Genomic DNA, 26,057 nt, shown 5'->3' with positions numbered 1-26,057 from the left:
ATGTATTTTGGCCAAAATAATATCATTACCTTGAAGTTCAGCATTCCTAAAATAAAGAGGATTTGTCAATAAAGACTTGAGTTACCGTACTCACTATCCTTCTCAAAACACCACCATCATTTTTGTGTGTGCTATCCACCCTTTCAGAAGAAAAGTTAACGTCGTTTGCCCAAACGCTAGATATGTCATTTGAAATAGAGCGGTCTGATTTTCAGAATATTTCTTTCTGCGTGATTGTTGTGTAGCTGTGTGTACAGAGAGCCAAAGTGGAACGTCACTTCCTGCTTCAGCACTGTACCAGAGATTTTCATCCGCCATTTATTTTCCCATAGACATTTCGTAAAATGCTTATAAAAAGTTTTACTTGTTCAAACCAAACTGTACAGATATATTTAGAAACGTGAGAGACCGTGTAACATTTCACTCGGACCAAAACGTTAAAAAAATGCGGGTTTAAAGAAAATATTTTTTTCGTGTTGTTTTGGTCCAAGTGAAATGTTCTCTGGTCTCTCCCGATTCTAAATATATCTGAACCGTTTGGTTTGACCAGGTAAAACTATTTCTATAAGCATTTAACGATATGTCTATGGGAAAATGAATAGCGGAAGAAAATCTCTGGTACAGTGCTAAAGCAGGAAGTGACGTTCACTTTGCCCCTCTATATGTTGCTGTCAGTCTGACTTCTCACCATGTTGTCCCCCCTTAGGCCACCGGGCGGCTGAGGGAGAGGGGCCGGGACGGCTGCCTGGCAGGCATCCAGGTTCAGCAGCTCTTCTGCTCCAACAACACCACCATCCCTGAGCACCAGCTGAAGGAGCTGAACATGAAGATTGACCAGGCTTTACAGGTAACACCACCACCACCATCCAGGGCAGGAAACTCACTTCACCCATCCACAGTTGACTGGTGGATTCCAAAAACAACAGCCATTTTCAGCATTTTAACAGCCAAAGAAGATTTTTCTTTAACGAACAGAGAGGAACCCTCAGAGCATGGTTGGTTACTTGCCAAATTGGCTGATAAAGTAGACAAACTTACCAGTCACAGACTAAAAGACTTTGCACACAGAGTCCGTTTTTTCGTCCGAAATTGACGCACGGAAAAATGAAAGAACATGACCTAATTTGTGTCAATCATCATTGACACACCGTGTCCGACAATTAAGTCCGTCGTTTAAGTTTTCGGACGAGGTTCGATTTTCTGCGTTTTTTCGCATCCATGAAAAGCGTTTTGACAGTTGTTTGACCACCCAGAGCCGCCGTAGTGTTGCTATTCACAATGAAAAATGGCGTCTGAGAAGTTAATTCACTTCGTCTCCCAGCACAAAGCATTTTATGACAAAGCAGGAATACAGAGATTCGGAATTAAAAGACAGAAAGTGCCGGGTGATTGCAGACCAGCTTGGAATGCGGGACGGTGTGTGTGTGTGTGTGAAAATTTGCAACGAAAATAAATATTGGATAATTAACGCATCGGACTCGGTGTGCAAGGTATCTGTGCGTGACGTTTTTTTTTTCCGGATGACGGATTAAAAAAACGCAGCGAACAATTCGGACACCGTGTGCAAAGACCTTAAAGCATTGCCAGCGTTTCAGGTGGCTGATGGTCATTTCCATTCTGTCATAGACAATCATTGCCTGAAGAGTTGTTTGAATTCTTGCTTTCATCATATTTTAAATTAGAGAAGAAAATATTTCACTACATTTTTAAAGGGACAGCTCACCCTAAAATCCAAAATACATATATTCCCTCTCACCTGTAGTGCTATTTATCCATCTATATCTTTTCTCTTTTAGGGTGAGCTGTCCCTTTAAACCTGTCTCACTTTGTTGCAAATTGCATCATACATTTTCCATTATACATGAGTAAAAAGTTGACTTGGATCAGCACCCTTCAGTCCCTTCAGCTAATCAAGTGCTTTATGGATTTGGCAAAGCGACGACTGGCCTACTTCTATACTAAATGTTGAATGTATGATTGTAGAGTGGTATGTGTAGACTGCTCTCTACCGTCTCTCTTGCACCATCCCCCTGTGAGACCCTGTCCTTCTGCACCACATACATCAGCATCTACTGTTACCATGTTAGCTTCCAATATGTCCCCATGCCCGTGGCACCTAGCCAAATTCTGATACCTTTATTGTACATGGCTATTAAAATGATCCTGATTTTGAAACTTTAGGTCTTTAAGCAAGCGTCCTATTTTACTCATCATAAACTCAATGACTCTGATCACTTTGTTCCTATGTTTCATCTGTTGAGACATTGAAATGGGAGACTAGCATTTAATTTCATTTATTTCATTTATTTGTTTATTTGAATAGGGACAGGTACACGTATAGTGTTCACAACATAAAGTGTCAATAAACCTATGATGTGTTGTACCAAAGCATGTATAGCCCAGGGCTAGTTTGTTAGCAGTATTAATAGAGTTGATAGCAGTTTTAGTAGTTAGTTAAATGAGTTAGTAGCTAGTTAGTAGCTATAGCTAACCCTTTTGTCTTTAAAGTATTCAATTGAAATGTAATCTTACAGGGTCGGGTCTCCAGGGCTGTTGCAGGGAAGGAATTTCCCTTGTCCTGTAGTAGTGATTTAGAGTGGCTCAACAGCGCAGCAGATGCGATAACCGTCAAAAAGTCACTAGAAGTCAGCGGGCGTTACATGCTAATTTACATATCAGTATATAACATTAGCCTACAGTCTCTGCTCGCAGTGGAGGGAGGGGGGCTACACTGTGTGTGAGAAACGCTGTGATCATCAGACCTCTCTGGATGACAAGCAAGTAGAGAAACCAACATGGGGGAGAGGCTGAAATACAGCATGCTAGCTTCGCTCATAACAGAGCTACTTCATAGAAACAACATTTTCACAACACATCGTGCCACCTCCGCGGCTCAGAGTAAACTGTCTGTGCTTGTCGCTTGCATGTACATTTGTTTAAATTCGCCAGGCTTTTCGGTTGAGTGGGGTTTGCCAAGTTGAAGCACCGTGATTGGCCTGAAGGTCCAAACCCCGCCTTAGCCAGGAAACTAGAGGCCATCTGAGGAGGCGACACCTCACTAAGCTTTACTGAATTAGGCGCGCGATGCCCTCAGCTCGGCTGCGCCGTGCGAAAAACACGAGCTTGACGCGGTTGTGGCGGCCGGGCGCTTTGCCGCTTGCTATCCACCACAGTTGGCTCGCTATTATAGTGCGGTATTCCAATATCATGGTTATTGCGACAGCTCTACGGGTCACCAATGGAATTGCACGACCACAGAAGGAGTGGAAATGAAAAAGCATTGTACTTGGTGATGATGAAAGCGATTGTGGTTCCGATGCTGAGCTGATAGTTGGTTATATTCTTCTTCTTGGTCCGCAGGCCTATAAAGCAGCACTGGAGAGCATGGGCCACAGTGAGTATGCACTGAAGGCCGGCTTTCACCTCAACCCCAAAGCTGTGGAGGCAGCCTTGCAGGTACCCACTCTCACATTACTATACATTTTTGCTCCATTGATGGATTTTCTTCATCCATAGATGAGTTATAGATGGAATAGATTTTTTTTTTTGCATTATCCTAACCCATTATAAATCAAATTTTATTTTAAAGATTGAATTAAAATGTTAACATACACTATCAATTATTGCATTGTTGTTTTGTGTGTCTGTGCCTATATATGATGCATTTTTCTTTGTATGTGTGTGCGTGCGTTAATTGTGTTTCTATTTTTGTTGACTCGTGTGTTTGGTGGTTGTGTGTGTGTGTGTGTGTGTGTGTGTCTGTCTGTCTGTCTGTGTGTGTGTGTCTGTGTGTGTGTGTGTGTGTGTGTGTGTGTGTGTGTGTGTGTGTGCAGGGCTGTTGTGGCGATGCAGAGGCGCAGCAGGCGGGCAGGATGCAGACCACCTCCCAGCCCATCCAGTGCGAGCTGCCCACCATCCCCGTGCAGATCGGCTCCCACTTCCTCAAAGGCGTGTCCTTCAACGAGTCGGCGGCCGACAACCTCAAGCTGAAAACGGTACGAGCCTCGACCCCACTGACGGCTTCCCACTTGTTTCATTGTTCGGCAACCTTGTTCTGCAGAGAAGTTCAAGTGGCCCTGCTGGAGACACGAGATGTTTAAAGGGTCAACCACCTCACATGCTCTCTATCTCTCTCTCTCTCTCTCCCTTATAACTTCCATGCTCTCTCTCTCTCTCTCTCTCTCTCTCTCTCTGTCTCTCTTATAACTGACACGAGTTCTCTTCAAGCCGTACTACTCAGTGTGGTTCACATGAGGCTTTGGGCCGCTGTGTGAGTGCGTTGTGTTTACACTGGGATTCTCCTCTTATCTACCAGAAGAACAAGCCACTGATAGTCCCTCTCATAACAGTTCAGTCCGGCTGCTTCGCTAACGATGTCTGATGATGCGGAAGTGAATTGAAAAGCTGTAGTTCCTCGAATGGCCACTAAGCGGCGGGGGTAGTAGGCATTCCGCCCCCCCCATGTTAAAATGCCCGACTTTGTCACAGGATTAAACATCTTTCCAGTGAAGGGTAAAACACGGTTTTGGTCTGTATAGCTAATTTCAAGAGCGCTTAAACGCCAGGCACGGTCCTTGAAAGAGGAGCGCTCCTCCCAGCGCGTCCTTACCATAGAGAATGAATTGCAGAAAGGCGCTAGCTTCTCAAATACATGTTGCCTGTCGATACGGCCTCTTATGATTCAGAAGAAATCGCAAGACACAGCCTTTCCTAGTGAGCACACAAGGCTCTGGTCAGGTGAAAAACAGGTGGGGAAAAATCTCCCCTGGACTCATGAGATCAATGATGATTTCAAATATTCTGGGTCACTAGTTGGAACTCAAAACAAAGCTGTTTTTTTTTATAACCTCAGCAGAGATGCAGACAATCAAAGTCTCTGGAGGCATGTTCAGCAGCATCTCTATTGTTCCAGTGTGTCGGCCTTACGTCAGCAGACAGACGCTGGTGGCTGTGTTGACGTGGCACCGCCTTGTTCTGTCTCCTCAGCACACCATGCTGCAGCTCATTAAGGAGGCTCTGGGCCAGAACGGGGTGACCCCCAGAGACGACTCCCCGGTCACCGAGGTCCTCAACCAAGTCTGCCCGTCCAGCTGGAGAGGGGCCTGCAAGACCGCCGTGCAGCTGCTCTTCGCCCAGGCCGGACTGGTGAGTGGAGGAGGGCTTAAAGACCGGGCCTCCTACGCAGGTCTGCAACACCTTTTATAGCCTACGAACCTGTAATTACGGGGCAGTCTCCTCCAGATGGTGGATAGTTATTTGGATTTTTTTTAAGCTCATTTATTTAGCTAATGATTGTATCCAGAGTGACTGGATGTAGCAGTAGAATAAGCCTCGGTTCCTATGTTACAAACATTGCAAGCAACCAACAGTACGGAGTGCACAGGTCAGAGGCGCAGTGTGCTAAAGTACGGAGTGCCCAGGTCAGAGGCGCAGTGTGCTAACAATATTCCTTGAGGAAAAACAATGGTTAAGGCTAAGAGTAGAAGGGCTTTGTTTCTTTATTAAATTATTTCTTGCATCAACCCCCCCAACTGCGCTTCAAAATCGTATCACTTTAGGAGAACAAATGTGGGTTGAACCTTGAAAAAATGTCACCATCAACTAGAGCTGCAACGAAAGAAAATGAATCGACAACTATTTTGATAATCGATTAATCGTTTTGAGTACAATTTGAAGAGAAAATGTCAAAATTCTCTGATTCCAGCTTCTTACATGTGAATATTTTCTGGTTTCTTTACTCCTGTATGACAGTAAACTGATATTATCTTTGAGTTGTGGACAAAACAAGACATTTGAGGGTGTCATCTTGGACTTTGCTACCATTTTCTTACATTTTGTAGACCAAACAACTAATCGATTAATCGAGAAAATAATCGTCAGATTAATCGATTATAATAAAAAAACACACCTGCACGGCAGTCTATTTCGGCTGGCAGCATCTCAGGCAAAGCGTGTCTCTTGTAGCAGCGCTCTGTCGGAAGACAGACACAATGATTGTGTGTGTGCAGGATAGAACATAAACAGCCTTCTAGAACACTCTCTAATGGATTTACATGCTGTGTTTCCGTGGTGTAAACTCCCACCACCACCGCGATGGTACAGTACAGAGGTCATGGAAAGTAGGTGGCTCGCCGACGTGAACGGGCCCCATTGTTACTTCAGCGCTGCTTCGCCAGCGAATCCGCTGCGTTTGTGCGTCTGTGGGGTTTGGCAACTCGCACGCCATTGTTTGTCGGGTCTGTAACGGAGACGAGGAGCGCCTTGCGTCGGCTTGCTTTGAGGAGATGGAGAGGTGTAAACAAACACCAGAGAGACACAAAGGAGGAGGCCAACATTCCTGCAACATCTGGGCGAAGGATGGGCCCAGCCTTGGGGGGCTCTGCAAACAGAATCCCCCCCTCCCCTCCCCTCCCCTCTCGTCAGAGGGGGGAGGGTCAGCGTTGCAGGCCTCTCCTCAGAGCAGCAGCAGCAGCACTCAGTGTTTATGCTGCAATGTTTATTTCCTCAGTGTGTGGTGGTCTGCTGTGTTTTGTGTGTCAGTGCTTTGGGAGCGTTCCCATCCAGCCTGCCTGCCAGCCAGCCCAGCACTGACTTATAAAACCAACCCCTCGTTGATGGACGAGCACTTCACATTCACTCCCTTATCTGAGCCTATGACCACTCCCACCCCCAGAATGGAACACACACACACACACACACACACACACACACACACACACACCAGTGCGCACGTGCACCTTGGTACACACCCATTCTCACGCACGTACTATCTTCCTCTCTCTCCCTCACACTTACGCACACACTCGTATATATACACTCTCATGCACAGACATTCTACATATATATACAGACACACTAGGGCTGTGAATCTTCACTGGCCTCACGATTCGATTAGATTACGATTCATCTGTCAACGATTCGATTCGATTCCACGATGCAGCACGATGCATCTCGATACAGCTCAAAGTATCGCAGCTCCAAGTATCAAATCCTCAATTTTCTATATTATCACTGCACATGGCTACTTTTTCATCAATTAATACAAGCAGTCAGATAAATATCAACTCCCTTTTTTACTTAGAAAGTGCTTTAAAATCTGAATGTCAACAGAAATTTAAACATCAACGATTCATCCGTCTTCGATTCGATTCACACGTCCGCATCGCGATGCATCGATTATACGATTAGTTTTGACACCCCTAACGCACACACACCAGTGTGCACGTGCACCTTCGTACACACACATTCTCACGCAAGTAGTATCTTCCTCTCTCCCTCACACTTACACACAAACTCACTCTCTCACACACACACACACACACACACACCCACTCACTCATAATATATACACTTTCATGCACAGACATACACACACTCTCTCTCCCTCTCTTTCTCACGCACACACACTTGTGCTCACAGGAAGGATCACCATATCTGTCCCATTGTCCTTCCTGGCAACATTACTCAGCACCAGCGACTCCGCCCAGCGAGAAGTCATAACTCAACGCCTGGGAGCTTCCAGCTACGGCGCTGACCTCGTCTATTTTGCTGCTGTTCCTCCCTTCCCTCTGCTGCCCCCGGTGACCTTGCCATGCCACTTTCAACATGGCGGCCACAGTCTGTGTGTGTGTGTGTGTGTGTGTGTGTGTGTGTGTGTGTGTGTGTGTGTGTGTGTGTGTGTGTGTGTGTGTGTGTGTGTGTGTCGCTCCCACACAGGACCGCTGGCAACCCGGGGTTCCCGAGGATACACCTGCTTTATTAATAACAATAGGCCCACTTCCTGTGATACAGGAAGGGGGCTCCTCCCTCTCCTGCTCTATGTGACCCAGTTGCACACGGGGTCTCGAGGAGCCAAGGCCACTTTCAAAGAACTAGGAAACATGACCAGCAGCAGTTCCAGGCTGTTTGCTGCTGCCAGGGGCTGATTGACTGAATTGACCTGCCTCACCCTGAACCTCCTCTCCAGAGCAAGTTAGAGAGAGAGTGGCGTCAGCGGAGGACCAACATGCGTGACTCATTAGCCAATGAACACCCAGGAAGGGGTCTTGCACTACTTTTGAATGCTAAAATAAAGCTGATAATGTACAATTTGATTAAAAAAAAAAAGTACAACACAAACTGTCCATTTTGCTGCAACTCGACACTGCTGCTTAATCCAGGACCTTACTTCCTGGAACTCTTGAGGGTAAAAAAAGGTCCATTGGAGTGAATGGAGATGTCGCGACTCTTCTATACATACGGCTCTGCTCCTCTCTCCACATGGGAAATTAATGCCAGACCACAGCCACAAATGCCTCTTTAACTGCTTGTAACTAACTGGCTGGTAGTTGTTGCCTTACTGTCAGATGTCACTAGTTAGTAACATAGTGAAGGAAGCTGCTGTTTTGGGATCTATCATCAACCACTGTGGCCTATGGCGACAAAAATGTTAGTTTTCCATGACAGACCTTGTCAAGAGTTTATGCAGAGGCCAAACGCAACCTCTCGTTTCACCAAAAAGCATAGTGGGATTACATTGTGTCACATCGGGAGAAATTGATGACCTAGTTGTTTTACTTGTCTAGACATAAAAAAAGGGGTCAATATACAGTCAGTGCCTGCACAGCCTGTAGTAAGAACAGACATGCCGGTGAGGAAATGCGTTCGTCAGGAGCTAGGCTAATACGTGTGTGTGTGTGTGTGTGTCCGTGTGTGTGTTTGTGTTTGTGTGTGTGTGTGTTTGTTTGTGTGTGTGTCCCAACAGGTGGTTGTTGACACAGCTCAGATTGAGAACAAGGAGGCCTATGCTCCCCAGATCACTCTGGAGGGATCCAAGCTGGTGGTCCAGGTTCCCTCCACCTGGTGAGTATTATATCAGGGGTACCGATCTTCTTTGTAAAGCTAGCGTGAGACAAAACTTGCATTTTCTGTATACATCATCTCTCCGACAAGTGGCAGTGTGGTTTAAAATGACCAAGAATGACCAAACTCTGCTGCTTAATTAGTGAAACCTCTCCTTTCTGTCACAGCTGCTTTGACAGACAGAGTATGAACAGACATGGCAGTGTGCCCTAGCTAAAAATCCCTGAAAATGAACGATCATATAGGTCTATAGATGAAGATGAAGATATCGGAAAGAAAAATTGGTTAGCCAGGTACATTTGCATGCACTTTACACAAGGTACAATAAGTATGACACCGTGAACACACAATCATAATGTTATGCAAACATAATGTACACAGTAAGATATGAGGCAGAACGGTTAGTTAGGGGAGGGAGCAAAATGACAGCATGACTTGGGTTGTTGATCCACCCATTCAGTGTGCATGAGAGCTGTCCCAAGGCGAGCGTCCAGGATCTGCTCACCACACACTAAAGGGGATTTGAGACACTGGTTCTACTGGTTCCGTACACATTATCCCCACCTTCCTAATATTGTCACGGCCCCAGAGCACTCCTAGCCACTAGTAGTAAACATTAACATTAAGCTCGTAAAAGGGTTTGTTTGCACTTCCATAGTCTCGCTGGCCAGCCTCGCCTCCCTTCCGTGAGAGGAGTCTGGCGGCACTGGTCTCCATTCTGGAATTATGATGGCGCTTAGCGGGCAGTGCCCTTGGAAGATAGTTTCCAACAATCCAACTTGCCATTTTCAGCAACGAGCTAGCGTGTAGGTTGTAAGCCGTTAGCTTGCTAGCTAGTTAGTGTTTGTGTTTTCACTGCGGCGGCAGGGCACTATTTACAGCGACACACAGGGAGGAGGAGGGAGCGGAAGCCGCTCTGATTGACATGGTCGGAGCCAATGACAGAGCTTCTTAAGCGGGGAGCGGAAATCCGGCAGCATCTGAAATTGACGCCTCCAATGGGAGAGCTGCTCTCCTGGGTAAAACAAACTTGTATTAGTGAGACTTTTTATGTAAAAAAGGTATTCGAGTGGGGATTGAATTAGCACCCAGCTACCGAGAGGTGCGTTTGATTTGCAGTGCAGCCAGCGACAGAGAGGTGCGTTTGATTTGCAGTGCAGCCAGCTAGGTGCGTTTGATTTGCAGTGCAGCCAGCTACAGAGAGGTGCGTTTGATTTGCAGTGCAGCCAGCGACAGAGAGGTGCGTTTGATTTGCAGTGCAGCCAGCGACAGAGAGGTGCGTTTGATTTGCAGTGCAGCCAGCTACAGAGAGGTGCGTTTGATTTGCAGTGCAGCCAGCGACAGAGAGGTGCGTTTGATTTGCAGTGCAGCCAGCTACAGAGAGGTGCGTTTGATTTGCAGTGCAGCCAGCTACAGAGAGGTGCGTTTGATTTGCAGTGCAGCCAGCTACAGAGAGGTGCGTTTGATTTGCAGTGCATACCAGTTGAGATGTGAAGAGGCATGGGCCACAATGAATTAGACATTACATTACGTCATTTGGCAGACGCTTTTATCCAAAGCGACTTACAATAACACATTTTTGTCAGCAATAGAGCAATCAACTATGCAACACAGTCTATGACAACTACAACCTCTGAAGGAACAGTGGTACAAGTTTTTTTTTTTTTTTTTTTTTTTTTTTTTTTAGAAAGAGAAAGAAGTTAGATCAAAAAGGGCCCAGATGGAGCCTGAATTAGCACTGCAGCGCCAGTCTGTGCCTGCCAGCCTTGTGTTTGGCTCAACTGTTCTGTTGTGTTTATCACGTGTCAGGTGTGCATCTCTTCAGCAAATGCACCTGGGCTTTTGTGTGTGAGGGATTGTGTTGGGTTTGCTATTCATGTTCTGTCCTGTTGTGGCTCTGTGTGTGCGTGTGCATGTGCGTGTGTTCGCGTGCGTGCGTGCGTGTGTGTGACTGCGTGTGTAGGTGCCTGAAAGAGGACCCAGCTACCATGTCCCTGCTCCAGCGCAGCCTGGACCCAGAGAAGACGCTGGGCCTGGTGGACGTGCTGTACACAGCAGTGTTTGACATCAACAGATGGAAGGAGAGAAAGTGAGTGGATGTTGAATAATAACCTCATTAGTGATGTCTCACACACACACACACACACACACACACACAAGGAGGCATTGTTACATCACTGATGATGTCATCAGTGATGCCATAAGACTGATGATGTCACTGTCTTATCAGTGATGTCAGTGTTCTGGAACAAGCAAAGGCTTACCAGGTATTTCCAATACATGTATCCATACTGCCTTTAAGATCGCTGTTACACTAACATACTGTAAATTTACTAAATATTACAATGTCCTATTTCTCCACACTTTGACTTTCTCCATATTGTTGCTATGGACGGTATGGGAAACAAATGGCTAGCATCTTTGTCATTGCAATTGGTTTGCTGGAAAAGGCAGTTCATATCACCCGGCGCTTTTCTTGCTTTTCTGAAAAGTGTAACATTTCTGAACCTTTGAAAGCACCTCGCTCTAAGGCTGCAGCTCTATTCTGGAGCAGCTGCCTCCCGTTGTTTTGAATGAGGAAAGGGCGCTGAAAAATGCTATTTGGACACACCCCTAATACTGAAATGTTTCAATGCTTTTGTGTGTGTCCTTCAATCCAAAGAGAGCAAGCCTTGCCCACCATTCAGATGCAGCTGCAGCGAGACTATGGGGGCCCGGTAGACCTGCCCCCAGGCAACAGCTCCAAGGCCTCCAGCGGCTTGCCCAAAACCATCTCCAAGCTGACTTCCAAGTTCACCAAGAAGGCCTCATCCAGCTCCAGCAGCAGCGGGGGCAGTTACTCCATCCCGAGCACCCCGTCCCGGAGCATGCTGTCGGCCAGCAGCTCAGAGGACAAGGCCAAGAACTTGGGTCACAGCGATGGAGGGAGGCTGCAGAGCATCCTGCAGATGGGCAGTCTGTCCCGCACCCCTGACCCCACCCAGCAGAACCCGCTGGCCAACGGCTCCGTGTCCGACGACCAGGGCATGAACCTGCCCACCGACCAAGAGATGCAGGACGTCATCGACTTTCTCTCAGGTTTCAACATGGGCAAGTCCCAGCAGGCCTCCCCGCTGGTCAAGAGGAGGAACTCGGTGGCGTCCGCCAACCCCGCCGAGCTGAAGCCCCCCAGCGGAGCTCCGACCGCTTCCCAGGCCGTCTCTCACGGCGCCCCGCAGCAGCCTCCGACTCAGCCCCAGGCCCAGCCTCCACCGCCGGTGCAGAAGCAGCAGCCTCAAGCGCAGCCCCCTCCTCCGCAGCCACAGCAGCCCAGCCCACAGGCCCTGCAGTACTACCAGCACCTCCTGCAGCCCATCAGTCAGCAGCAGCAGCCGCCTCCTCCTCCACAGCTTCCCCCCCAGCAGCCCCAGCAGGCCCTGCCGCAGCAGAGAGTGGCGAGCAAGTGGCTCGGCGGCACCTCAGGCCAGCAGCAGCCTCCTCCACAGCAGCAGGGCCCCCCGGGAGGGCTGTCACCCCTGGGTCCCATCGGGCAGTGGAGCTCCCCTGGGCTCCCCGATCTGAGCTCGGACCTCTACAGTCTGGGCCTGGTGAGCACCTACATGGACAGTGTCATGTCAGAGATGCTGGGCCAGAAGCCCCAGGGACCGCGCAATAACACTTGGCCCAACCGGGACCAGAGCGAGGGGGTGTTCGGGGGAGTCCTGGGAGACACGCTCCCCTTCGACCCTGCAGGTGAGATTCACCTCCCATTTTTACACACGTCCGCGAGCCCTTTATGTTCTTATGTGGAGTTCAGAATCAGAATCACATTATTCAAGGCCATGTCAGGGGTTTGTAGGACCAACAAACACACCGCAAGTTAGCTCCCATAGCTCCATCTCAGCCTTGTTTCAGACTACTGAATTTGACAGCGACCTATTTTAACAGCTCAAAACAAAAGCATAAAATATCCAACAGCTTGTGCAGTATAATCCCAGTGTAGCCAAACGATTGCCCAGATCCAAATGTTAAATATTCGTATCCCTCCGCCAGCGATATAGCCAGGCTGGAGGCATTATGGTTTCGGGTTGTACGTCCGTCCGATGTTAGTTAACGCGATATCTGAGGAACGCCTTGATGGAATTTCATTCAATTTGCCTCAAACGTCCACCTGGACTCAAGGATGTACTGATTACATTTTGGTGGTCAAAGTTCAAGATCACTGTGACCTCACAAACGCCATTTCCAAGCTTGTTAACGCGATATCTGAGAAACGGCTTGACGGAATTTCTTCCAATTTGGCTCAAACGTCGACTTGGACTCAAGGATGAACTGATTTGATTTTGATGGTCAAAGGTCAAGGTCACTGTGTTTGACTAGTTTCAGTAGTCAAACGCAACTAGTACTTAGTAGTATCGATTTAAAAAAAATATCGCCTATTTGGAAATATAATTTTGGAGAACCATGAGATAGCACAGCCGACCGACCATCTCAGCCGATGTAAGCCGGCTCCAGAATGGTCTGAGGCAGAGAAGTATAACATCGCAGACGGACGCAAGTGGCGCTCGCTGGAGCTCCAGAGGAGAGGAGTGGAGTTTTAGCTCCAGAGAGGGGAGGAGATGTGCGGCCTCTCCTCTCGACGGACGGACAGACGCTCGGCTATGGTAATGATCCGAGGGAACGTTTATTGTTATTGTTTATTAAAAACATCACAGGTGTTATTGCTCGGTTTGCGGGTTTTCTGCGCCGCGTGCCAGATGCTTCACAAAAACCAGTCTACATGCGAAAAAAGAGAATCCTAATTGCAACATAAAAGTCCCACATATTAATGCAAAGTGGTCTCGAACCTGCACCATGATCTGTCATTTCAATCGTTTTAGAGAAGGCTGTGATGGAACTAGTCGGGGGCCCATAAAACTCTGAAGACTCGCTGAAGACTATGTCTGGCCTCTCTCCCCTCATGAGGAGTCTGTCTGGGTGGGAGACACTGTCTGGCCTCTCCCTCCTCATGAGGAGTCTGTCTGGGTGGGAGACACTGTCTGGCCTCTCTCCCCCCTCATGAGGAGTCTGTCTGGGTGGGAGACACTGTCTGGCCTCTCTCCCCCCTCATGAGGAGTCTGTCTGGGTGGGAGACACTGTCTGGCCTCTCCCTCATGAGGAGTCTGTCTGGGTGGGAGGGGGCCCCAGTTGGAGCATAAAGTCAGCAGGGGGAGTGGGGCAGGCGTGGAGCTGTGCTGACTCTTTGGTTTTGTTAGGAAGAAGAAGAAGAAGAAAACAAAGCCTCAGAGATGGAGTGTTTTTATGTCTCAACACTGCAGTCATTAGTCAGGTGTTCATTATGCCTGCAGAGTGGAGACTAATTTTCAGACCAGGATGTGGCTTGTCACGGTTAAGTGCTTTCATATTCCGCTCGAAACCATTAACATGCTTGCGGCGGTGATCCAGCTGACAGATTAAAAAAAACCTGCTAGTTAATTCAATTCAAATCTTTATTGTCCCATAATGAGGAATTTGTTTTGCATACGTGGTTGAAGAGAAAACATACAAGAAATCACCACTTTATATAGCAGCCGGACAACCAGTTTGGTAAGACCACAGGAGTGAATGGGCCATTGTGGTGGCAGAAAATGTTCCTCGGTGCAGAATACACCGTTTGTTTACATGTACTGAGGCAACATCATCACATTATCGACGTCAATGACATTAAAAATCCAATCCAGCAATCTGATGTCTCCTCTTCAAGTGAAGGCAGTCTGAAGTGAAGGGCTGTCCAGAGGGCATCAGCTCAAACTTGGCTCAATGGGAGCCGGGAGGGACCAAGGCAGAATGACACTGGGGCCTCTTCTTCACTACTACTATTAGTCGCGGCCGACTCAAGGCAATAACCTCATTGGCTATTTTCACTCCAGCATCCTGGTCGGGTTTTTATAGCACACAGGATCAAGTTGTCAAACCAGGCGACAATACAAAAATGTAGGAACACATTCATTAGCTTGTAATCGCTGTGCGCTTTCCGTATGAACGGATCTCCTAACTGGTACCAAGTGCAGGTATGGCCTGCTGCCAGGTACTGTTTATACCAAGCAAGTCATTTGATAGTATTTCATTGTACATATTATAGTCTTCTTCTAACCACTTTACTCAGACAGATTAGAGACACTCTGGACCGTGAGGTGGGTAACATGACTACAAACACTCAAATGTAGGTCAGTGTACGAGCAGCTGTTTCCCCCCCACCCCGCAATTGGCTGTGGCTGTAATTTGACGATTTATGCTGAATTTAGAACGTGTCGGTGGCTATTTTTACAGTGGCAGCGCGCTCTTTTGATCGCAGCCGAGGTCCCTATTGTGCAGAGTTGACTCACGGCTATTGTGATTTTTCTGCTTTGCTCGACAGTCTGGGCTGAGCAGGATTTGAGAGGAAAAAGCTGAGGGAGTCACAAACTCACCGTTGTTGTTTTTATCCTCTCCCGCAGTCGGCTCCGACCCGGAGTTCGCTCGCTACGTGGCCGGCGTCAGTCAGGCCATGCAGCAGAAACGGCAGGTGCAGCACATCCGCCGCCCCAGCAACGCCCGCAGCAACTGGCCAATCCCCGACGAGCAGCACCGGACCTGGTCTCACCCGGAGTACTACAGCGAGGGGTAGGTTACCCGTTACATGCATCGCCTTCACCAGCTGATCCCCCTGCCCTCACAAATGCTGTGTGAAGCAACCAAGCTGAGAAACGAAGAAGACAATCCAGCGAAGCTTAGATTGAGAACATGTCGACTTCAACAGGGGTTGCAAAACAAGTTGTTAAAAATTATAATATAATAGAAAAAAGAATTCACATGCAGAATTATGAATATGAACTACTGTATATAATATGAATATGAACAATTCCAAAAGAACAATTGGAACTCCCAACACAGTGGCTGTTCCAATCCCATGCCCCATAACCTGTATGGGTATATCTTAACGAACATCTTCCGCTGTTCCCTGAGAATGTTTCGACATTGTCAACACAAATGTTGGATCTCACAAGTCATTCGGTAATCTCAACTCTTAAAATGCCATGGTCAAGCAGCCCTCGACCCTGTGAGTCTGTTCTCAGAGTGCCGCTAACGCCTTCGCCATTTTCTGTCCACAGGGAGGCGGTAAACAGCAGCTGGTCAGCCAATCAGGGGGACTCGGCCAGCTCCAGTGACGAGACGTCCTCAGCCAATGGAGACAGCCTGTTCTCCATGTTCTCCGGGCCGGACCTCGTCGCCGCCGTCAAACAAAGGAGGTAAACCACGGCTACTACCCACTAACAACTATGTTTGTTGTCGTGTTTTTTAATTTATCTCGTATAAGTTTCAGTCAACCAATTTGATGGGGCAAAGACATTCTAGCCGTACTGATAATTCTCATAATGCACAAGCTTTATGATGCATGTGTGTCATCAGTTTTGTTTTTATGCAGCTGGAGTTTGGGGAAGTAAGGAATTTTCCAAGGTGAATGCCATCCAAAACCGCGCAATCCGATGTTTTCTGGGCATACATAAATTTGCACCCGTGTTGGTTTTTCAAGGGGACATATGTTGGGAGTCTTGTTTGATCAAACTAAAAGGTGAAATGTTGAGATTATGGAACCGTCTATCTAATATGCCAGAGAGTAGAGTAGCAAAACAAGTGTTTCACTGGGATAAAGCACATAACTATCCATGGTGTAATGATATGAATGCTGTGTTCAGGGAAGCTGACCAGCAATTTATTTTCAGAAACGGTTTACGTTGTAGTGTTCGCTATATTAAACATAGGCTATTTCTTGACTATAAAGAAAAATGGGCTAATGACATCTGGCTCAAACCAAAATTCAGAACATATGTTCAAATTAAAAATATGTTTACTCCAGAACCCTATGTTACTTTACCCCTGGATAGATCCAGAAGATCTGTATGTGCCCAGTTGAGAACGGGTACCCTCCCTTTGGCTATTGAGGTTGGCAGGTTCAATTCTATTGCTGAGGAGGAGAGACTTTGTACTGTATGTGAATTAGGTGTTGTGGAAGAAGAATTTCATTTTTTGTTTCATTGTACGCTATATGAGGAACCAAGATTGTCTATATTTCAGTTAATGCAAAATAAGAAATCTGAACTATTTTGGTCAGGAGATGATGCTAAATTGGAATGGCTATTCAGAGATGAAGTCTTCAGTTTGGCCAGGTTTATTGGGAGTGCTTGGAAACTCAGAATGGAGAAGTTGTTCATCTGAATATACAACTCTGTCTATGTTTGAGCTTTTTGTAGCTTGTTTGCTGATTGGTTTGTATTGTTGAACTTGAATGATTTGTGTCTTGTAAGCCCAGACGGGTTGGACACCATGAATATGGTGCATGACACAGAAATAAGAAATTATCTTATCTATCTATCTGCACCACTAGACACACACACAATTTATTATGTACTATTCCATAGTGTTGTGTAACCAAGGATCTTTTCTCCATACCTACAAGTACAACCTCACTGTCACACTCATAAGCACAGCAAAGAATGCCTGCTTGGTTAGCGCTGTGCTGCTAAGGTTCAGCTGTCTGTTTTTTCTGTCCTCAGAAAACACAGCTGCGGTGAGCAGGAGGTGTGCACCTTGCCCTCACCACCACTTCATCACATGGGGGATGATAACAACCAGGTAAAGTAGCGGCCCCTGATATTTTACTGTCAGATGGTCAGATGACCCCATATTTAGATACTGAAATAATTCCTGTGACCCCAACATTTGAAACACGTGAGAATTGGGTGTTAATTTTTCATCATTATCACATTATTATTGTATCTCTTCATCGAGGAGACAGAAAAGCTGCTCTTAAAAGCTTGTGTAAGGATCAATCTGACCATGAGCCCATTTTCCACCATTTCTCTCTCCTTTACAAAACAAAATCCTTCTTTCTTAAATTCCTTGTTTCTTATCCACTATGAGAGCCAGATATTATATAGGTGAAATGCGGGTCATCCACGAAATCCCTTTAGCTAGCGGTTACCAGAAAATAACTTCCATATCATTTATTAATATGAATTTATATAGAATTATATTATGTAATTTCATATAGGAGAGAATGTACTCTGGAAAATGATCATGGCCACAATCATCCTTTTAATGGCAGTAAAGTCGACCTGATGTGCAGTTCAAAAACCATCACCGGTGGTTATGCATTTAAAAAAGCCAGTCAGCTATTTGTAAGGTAAAGTGAAGTCCCACTGATTGTCACACAATGTGTGAAATTTGTTCTCCGCATTTGACCCATCCCCTGGGGGAGCGGTGAGCGGCAGCGTGCGCCGCTCGGGAATCACATGGTGATTTAACCCCCCAATTCCAACCCTTTGATGCCGAGTGCCAAGCAGGGAGGCAAATGGGTCCCATTTTTATAGTCTTTGGTATGACTCGGCCGGGGATCGAACTCACGACCTCCCAGTCTCAGGGCGGACACTCAGACCACAAGGCCACTGAGCTGGTGTAGTGTAGTGTAGTGAGTAGGATTTGATCAATTTTTTAAGTAAGGGTCAACTAAAAAAAAAAGTGGGGGGAGAGATTAGGGTGAGTGTGTGACTTTATGTTGACTGTATGCTGACTTTTGTCCCCTCTGCTCCCAACAGGACAGCAAAACAAAGACCTGGCCCCCTAAGGCGCCTTGGCAGCACTCCACCCACACCAACACCATGCCCAATCCCAGCTCTTCCTTGTACCAGATGAACATGCCCGCCTCCTCCCAGTGGAGCGACTCCATGCAGATGCTGCAGTCCCCGGTGTGGTCCACCGCCAGCGACTGCTCGCCCTCTGCTGGCATCTCCTCCGGCTTCCCCTTCACCCAGCAGCAGCAGCAGCAGCAGCAGCAGCAACAACAACAGCAGCAGCAGCAGCAACACAAATCCATGACCAAGGGCTTCAAATCCTTCCCCGTCAAACACGAGCACAGGCCCTCCTCCTACCTTCACCAGTACTGATCGGACCGGTCGGAGTCTGATGTTGGGCAGTCCCGGGTGGGGCGATCGCGCTGAGCTGGGGCTGCAACGATTACAAAACCACACCCACTGAATTGGAAGATTTCAGCCTCGGGGGTACGCCCCAAACCGAGGCAAAAATTTAAGTATACACACTGGCTTGACATTTTGTATCTTTATTTTTCCATGTCAAACATCCCCATTTGAAAAAAAAACAAAAACAAACAAAACACAAAAAAAGAGACGTATTTTGAACTTTTTTTGAACTGCCATGTTTTAACTACGAGCGATGCATGTGTCACGCTGGCAGCGGTTAAGTCTAGTGGTCGTTTCTCTGTCTGTTGAGCTGACGTACGGTGTCTCCTCAGACAAGAGCTGGAGACGCACACGACCGTCACCCACTTCGCTTCTGCCGCCGAAGGTGTGTGTGTGTGTGTGTGTAAAGGGGGATCATGAGAGTGGAGATACACTTGCGTTTAACTACGTGTTTGCGTGATGGCTCGCGTGTCCTGCGTCCATCTGGTGCGTACCCATAAGCGTTGATTTGGATGGGACGTACGCGGGCACAGGATGCTCCAAACGGACGCACGATGTGCATGCGAACGCATAGCCAACAGCAAGTCATATCTCTGCCCTAAAGGGGGCAAGGGCTTGAAATGCTCTAATTTTGCCCATAATTAATATACTGTGTCTACATAGCTGTAACTGCCAAATCTCACGCAAGATGACTCAGAATACAGCTACCATCTACTGTTTCATAGCTTGTAAATTACTGAAGTTGAAATATAAATATTTAGTTCTTTTTATTAAGAGGCTTTGAGCAGGCTCAGCATAAATATAGTAAATCATCGCAGAGGTGTAATTTGAGAGAAATACACTACTTTTTCAAACAACTGACAAGAGTTAAGAATTATCGCAGTAACTATGTGCCATGTTGGTATTGATAGCACTTGCAGTATATTATGATTTTTCCAACCAAAGCGTTGTTCAGAAGATGAATGGTGCTGAAGAGACAGGTGGTGGTCTGAGATTAGTCTATTGATAAATAGTAACTTTACACCCGATTGGACGATAGCGTTGGGGAACATCTTCACAACCGGAAGCGCATTCATTTCCTCTCCCCTAATTGGCGGTTTGCTTTAGATTGACACTAACTCCCGAAAACCTAACTTTTGTTCCATTTAAAAAATACAATATTTTTCTTGTACAAATATTGACAGTATTAATCTTATTTTTGTATTTTCTTACATGTTATACCATTACTGTATATTAGTATACTTATAGGCATATTACATACCCCCCTTCCTCCCCAGATGTGAAAAGCACATGTTTTTCTTTCCTACAGAGTGAACTACACCATATATCTATAAAGGTTACCAAATACGCCATGCTAAACACTAAAACATTCATGTGTGTCGAGGGTGTTTTCGAGCCCTTGTTTCTTCGGTTTCTATGGCGATGGGCTTGTATTTAAAGTCCCAGAATGTTAACTTTTTGTGATGTTTGCGGATGCCAATGTTGCCTGTATTTATGAAAAGACACCACATTTTCTGAAAACTAACATACTTACCATGTTTACAGAGAATTGTTTGCTGTATATACATATAAATATATATCTTTTTATAGTTAATGTGCTTTGCACAATCAAGATATAGGGTTTGTTGCTTTTTGTCTGTGTTCTCTCCCAAACTGTTGCAGCCTTTTCTAAAGACATCATTAAAAGACCTTGGACTGTAACTGTTAGCTTCTCAGCTGTGTCAAATGGTTTACTAGTGGCTTCTACAAAATGGAAAAAAAAAAGAAAAGAAAAATGTTGCCCTGATAGACGATATGAAGGGGGACTGCTTGGCTTATGTTGCTTATTCTCTTGAGCTGGCAACTGAATCTTTCCAAGTGTACCAGCAATGCAAAAAATGAATAAAAATGACTAGCAATTCAAACTGCCTCTTGCGTTTGTCTTTCACTCACTCCTCTGTACAGACCGGAGCACCATTCCCAGTCTGTCCCATCATATCGAACTTCTTGTGAAATTCGTACGTAAGATTTAGTCATGATACTAATTGTGTAATAGATCAGTGTTTCTCAAATGTAGGGGAGCTTTGAAGGACTGCAGGGGGTACTCCGAAATGCCTAAAATGTTTTAATATATTGGTTATGAACAATCATAAGATAATTCCGGGTTCGTACAGCTTTTTAACAGTAAAGTCCAAGCACAGAGCAGATGGTCGCCCTCATGACGTGGAACAGGGCAGAGTTGAACAGAAAAAGTCCCCCTTTCGTTTCGTCAATCTAGCTCCGCCACTCTGTGTTGTGTGAGATGCCAGGAGACAATAAATATGACATGCTCAGTTATTAAGATTTTTGGTTGACAAGAGTGATTGTGTTGATGAAACTCCAGATTATGTTGAAAATCCAACACTTTTGAAGGAGTATATTCAAATTCAAGCATATTCCTAACCTTGAAAACATGACAATTAAAATCAAGCATTTTCCAAACTTTCAAGACTTTGTGGTATAGTTGTTAGGTTGATACTAGGGATGTTCATTTTGAAAAATTTCCAAAATCGATAATCGGTGAAAATTAACGATCAATTATCGATCATCGATTTTATTAATACTTAGAAAATTTTCAATATTTTAATTTTTTTTTTTTTACAAAATGAATGCCTATGGCAGAAAATACGAAAGACAACGTGTTCTCCTCAATGAACTCTTTATTTCAATGTGTCTCCTCTCCAACACTGCTGTCCCCGGCGCATGCCGGTGTGAATTTCCCATGTTTAAAACAGTTTTGTTGGCACAAAGGCCCGTGCCCAGCCAGAAAACTAGAGACTATATGAAGCTCCACCTCACGTTAGTCGGCTGTGCAATGGAGTGGGGCGAGGAGGAACGAATTCCACCCAAACCTAGTCAAAAAAAAAAAAAAAAAAAAAAATATTTAATAATTAAAAAATCGATCCAAATGCCACAGGATCGATTCCAATCCTTAACGATCGATTATCGATTTTCGATAATTGATGAACATCCCTAGTTGATACACAATGTGGCTTCTCAACTGAGATAAACAAAATGAGAAAATACAAAATATGTTTTATTCTACAAGTAAAACAGTTCTGTTTATCACAGAAAATTGTGATGAAAAAACAAAAATACATCTGAACAATCTCAATTTACAACATAATGATCCATATATCAGCACCAATGACATTTAAATATCAACATTCTCCACAGAAAGAGAGGGAAGCAGCCATCATTGTGTTCCTTCAGGTCCAACATTTACAGCTGCCATCGATGCTGGTGCCTTTGCAGCAGTGGGCTACAAACAGAAAACATAATACACAATCTGTACAGAGCCAACAGTCCAGGAATACTACAATGGAAGTGTTGCACATTATTGCACATGCAGCATGTAGTGAGTTAGCCCCATAACGTGACGCCACTTACTGTACTTACTGTACACACACAGCGTTAGAATCCTCAATAGGTGGGCAAGGCTGTTCAAAAAGCTCCTACCCGTATCCGATTGCAGATCCGAAGATATGATCGCCAGCCTAGTGAAGCCAGTAAGTTCGCGGGGGCGGTTAAATGATACTGCTGCATGAAACAACCGTTTAGAAGCAGTCTTTGCACAGCCTGTGCCGTATTGAGGACAGGAGAAGCTTCCTAGTGCCGACAGGAACCTTGGGAGTTTGAGTATTTCATATCATGTTTTGCTTCTCAGGTGCGCTGGATTTGCGTTGATCACTGACAGCCACATGTGTTGTTTGTGTGCAAGCGGTGCACCATGATAGTGAGATCAAACACACCCTGCTGTAAATTCAGTGCAAAGACTGCTTCTGAAACGGTTGTTTCACGCAGCAGTATCATTTAACCGCCCTGGCGAACCTACTGGCTTCACTAGGCTGGCGATCATATCTTCGGATCTGCAATCGGAGGTCGGATACGGGTAGGAGAGCTTTTTTAACAGCCTTGCCCACCTATTGAGGATTCTAACGCTGTGTGGCGCCGACTGCTGTACAGTAAGTGGCGTCACGTTATGGGGCTAGTAGTGAGCAGGAGTGACAACTTACATTTGAAGGAGGCATGATGTCAGGGCTGGCATCTGCTATGGTTGCCAGATAAACAATGTTGCGGTGCAGAATCTGCTGGTATCTAATGGTAAATGAAACATAACTAAAATAAATATCCAGTAGGAAAGATGCAGACATTATTAGTTTATCTAACTCACCAACGTGCAGACATGGGACACAATGAGTCAGCAAAGATAAGTTACAATTTAATCTACAGCTTAATCTATACTTGTAACAACAATACAGTTTAAACCTGGATTCCTACACATTTTCATGAGAGTAACTGATCAAAACAGTCATTGTTCTACGAATCTAAATAAGGAAACAAATGACGTTTGTTTAAACTTTACAGTAGAGACCATAGACTGTATTACACAACATTGAGGTTTGTTTGACTCACTGCACACACTCCACTGGTCTGCCCTTCTTCATGTATTCGGCGATGCATCTGACTAACTGGTCGTTTTCATCCAGCAGCTAGGGGAGATGAAAAATAGAGAAAGGGAAGTAGAAGAGCGAATTTAAATTTGTCTATGATGTAATTAATGTTTTCTGGCGTAAACCTTTAACTATGCGACACACACAAATGGTTATGAATGATGCCAATAAATGTGGCCAAGCTAACGTTAGCTAGTGAGCTAACACTCACTCACAACACGAGTTGAAACTAAAGGCTACGTTATTTGGCCGGTTTGCTAGTCACTCTAACGGTTAGAGTCTAACCAATGCTCTTAACTGGTTACCTACCCTCTGGACTGTTTCTTGGTTTATTTTCGCACTTCCCCGCAGTACCTTTGGCACAAAAGCAATAGACATTTTAGCCGACTGGCTTGGTTTTAGTCTGGGCACCTTCCACCCCGCTTTTTGTCATGGGGCGTAAACCACGGAACCAGAATGAACACCGGAAGGCAGTGCGCCAAAAAACATCTGTGTTGCTGTTAGCTTGATGTCTCTTCCCTCGATTAATTGTCTGATGCAAAGCTTCTGTATTGGCTTAAAAGATGTGAGATTGTGAATCCGCAATGTTTCTAAAAGAACTTCGGTACGTCCATCTTTTGTTTTGTTGTTTGCCGTTCTGATACTTGGGTCAAATTGTCAAGTTAACGTGAAAGTTGACGAGCTAGAAACGCTGCCATCCGGTCTAGGGCGGGCTCTAGGCCGGAACCAGCAGGGTGACAAAATCAATTGTGGGCGGGAGCCAGGCTCTTTCTCGCCGAGAAGAGCCTGGTGACGCGAGGTTAGCTTGGTTTAACCGCTTCTTCTGTTTGTTTATTTTTATTTTTATGGGCGGATGATGCAGCAGGGGTTGTAGCCATTTTAGTGGTACCACTAGGGGGTGCTAAAGCGAATGGTCCGGACCAGTTGGTGTTGTCCGTCACTGTACCACGGACCACTGGTGTGGTCGGTCAGTGTGGTCTGTCACGTGGTCCGTCAGTGTTCCTTATCGCATCGCAGTCAGCGTACAGACGCTCTGACCATGGTCCGGACCATCAGTGTGTGGTCAGTCAGCTGGTCAGTGTGGTCTATCACGTGGTCCGTTAGTGTTCCTTCTCGTCACAATGCATCAGTCAGTGTACAGACGCTCTGACCATGGTCCGGACCACCAGTGTGTGGTCAGTCAGCTGGTCAGTGTGGTCTGTCACGTGGTCCGTCAGTGTTCCTTCTCGTCACAATGCATCAGTCAGCGTACAGACGCTCTGACCATGGTCCGGACCACCAGTGTGTGGTCGGTCAGGTGGTCTGTCACGTAGGCTACGTGGTCCGTCAGTGTTCCTTCTCCTCTTAATGCATCAGTCAGCGTACAGACGCTCGGACCATGGTCCGGACCACCAGTGTGTGGTCTGTCAGTAGGCTACGTGGTCCGTCAGTGTTCCTTCTCCTCTTAATGCATCAGTCAGCGTACAGACGCTCTGACCATGGTCCGGACCACCAGTGTGTGGTCTGTCAGTAGGCTACGTGGTCCGTCAGTGTTCCTTCTCCTCTGTGTGTGGTCGGTCATGTGGTCTGTCACACCTGGTCCGTCACGACAGGGGCCAGTCAGGACCCCAGGTGAAACGGCCTCGCTCCCAGGGCAGAAGCACAGGCACGCTGGATTCTTTCTTCAAGAAGAACTGAGGCTACAAGTGTACTTTTCAAAAAGTATTACAGGACTATTTTATATTTTATGAAACCCATAATGTAACAGGCTTGGACCTGGGTTCATGCAGTTTCGTGTTTATTAAAAAGAAAAGTAAAGAAACCATCATAATAGTGTAACGGGTTGGGTTTGTGTGCTACTGTTGTGTGTTATAGACCAAATCAGCGGGATGTTTACATTTACTTCCGGGTACCCCTGAGGTCCACACATTATAATGGCGGTGGACGGCACAAACTGACGTGTTGAAGACAAAAACAGACAAAGAAGACAAAAATGGTTCGTCTGTGTTGTGTTGTTGTTTAATATCATTCATAACAACACTTTCACTAACGTTAGTGGAGACCAGACTAGCTAATTTACCTGTTGGACCAGACTAGAGTAGACTTGAAGCTAAATTAAATTGACGTGGCGTCAGTAGCTCTGTCTGTACCAGGCTCTTTCTCGCCGAGAAGAGCCTGGTGATGCGAGGTTACTCTGTCTGTAACGTAAAAAAACAGCGAGTTTGACAGTCAAACAAACGTTATTAGCTAGCTAACACTACATAAAACAAACACAGAAGAAAGGCTAGATACGTCGGACAAGCATGTTTACCAACCGTTTAACCATTTAAATTGAAAGTAGTCGGCCGAAAACAACGAGAGGGTTTGACAGCATTTATTTGACAACACGCACATTTAAACCTGCCGCCTTCCCCAAGTGGTACCCGGAAGTAAATTTGTTTACATGGTGACGTCACGGTGATTTGGTCTATACTGTTCTGTGCATGGGGGTTAACTGTGGGATTGACATGTCTGTGGGGATTTACGGGGGGTCTGTGAAGGCGACATATAGCCAGTGGGTGGGGTGAGAGGGGGGTTCACCTGTGATTGGCTGGGGGGAGGGGAGCTGTGGGCGAGCGGGGAACAGCTCGGGGGAGTTGGAGCGTGAGCCTGAGGGAGACGGCTGTGTTTGGGGAGAGCGGAGAAGCTAGGAGAGATAGCGGGGGTTTTGGCGTGGGCTACGGCTGACAGTAGCCCTGGAACCTGTGTTACAGAATAAAGTGCGGTAACAAGATCCTGACTCTCGCCTGGT

General features: G+C 46.1%; 2 protein-coding genes across 2 annotated transcripts in view; one reads left to right on the top strand and one right to left on the bottom strand.

The window, feature by feature from the left end:
• Positions 1-19,766, top strand: part of garre1 (granule associated Rac and RHOG effector 1) — a 38,706-nt gene extending 18,940 nt beyond the window's left edge. The window contains exons 3-13 of the mRNA XM_083662359.1: positions 707-847; positions 3,361-3,456; positions 3,834-3,995; positions 4,987-5,145; positions 8,744-8,841; positions 10,805-10,930; positions 11,504-12,573; positions 15,297-15,462; positions 15,951-16,088; positions 17,394-17,472; positions 18,435-19,766. Of these exons, the coding sequence (XP_083518485.1) occupies positions 707-847; positions 3,361-3,456; positions 3,834-3,995; positions 4,987-5,145; positions 8,744-8,841; positions 10,805-10,930; positions 11,504-12,573; positions 15,297-15,462; positions 15,951-16,088; positions 17,394-17,472; positions 18,435-18,782 (2,583 nt within the window). The 3' untranslated portion in view covers positions 18,783-19,766. The remainder of the gene's footprint in view (positions 1-706; positions 848-3,360; positions 3,457-3,833; positions 3,996-4,986; positions 5,146-8,743; positions 8,842-10,804; positions 10,931-11,503; positions 12,574-15,296; positions 15,463-15,950; positions 16,089-17,393; positions 17,473-18,434) is intronic.
• A 2,094-nt stretch (positions 19,767-21,860) lies between these two features.
• ss18l2 (ss18, like 2) lies at positions 21,861-23,709 on the bottom strand. The gene is made up of 4 exons (XM_083662370.1): positions 23,597-23,709; positions 23,250-23,326; positions 22,850-22,931; positions 21,861-22,095 (listed from the first exon to the last, which is right to left on the bottom strand). Exons 1-4 carry the CDS (start codon positions 23,663-23,665, stop codon positions 22,030-22,032), a joined length of 294 nt encoding a protein of 97 aa, XP_083518496.1. The 5' UTR covers positions 23,666-23,709; the 3' UTR covers positions 21,861-22,029.
• Positions 23,710-26,057: the final 2,348 nt, after the last annotated feature.

This window comes from Poromitra crassiceps, assembly GCF_964638095.1.
Source record: "Poromitra crassiceps genome assembly, chromosome: 28".
Classification (NCBI taxonomy): domain Eukaryota; kingdom Metazoa; phylum Chordata; class Actinopteri; order Beryciformes; family Melamphaidae; genus Poromitra; species Poromitra crassiceps.
Note: the sequence above shows the minus strand (reverse complement) of the source record. Positions and strands in the feature narration are given on the sequence as shown.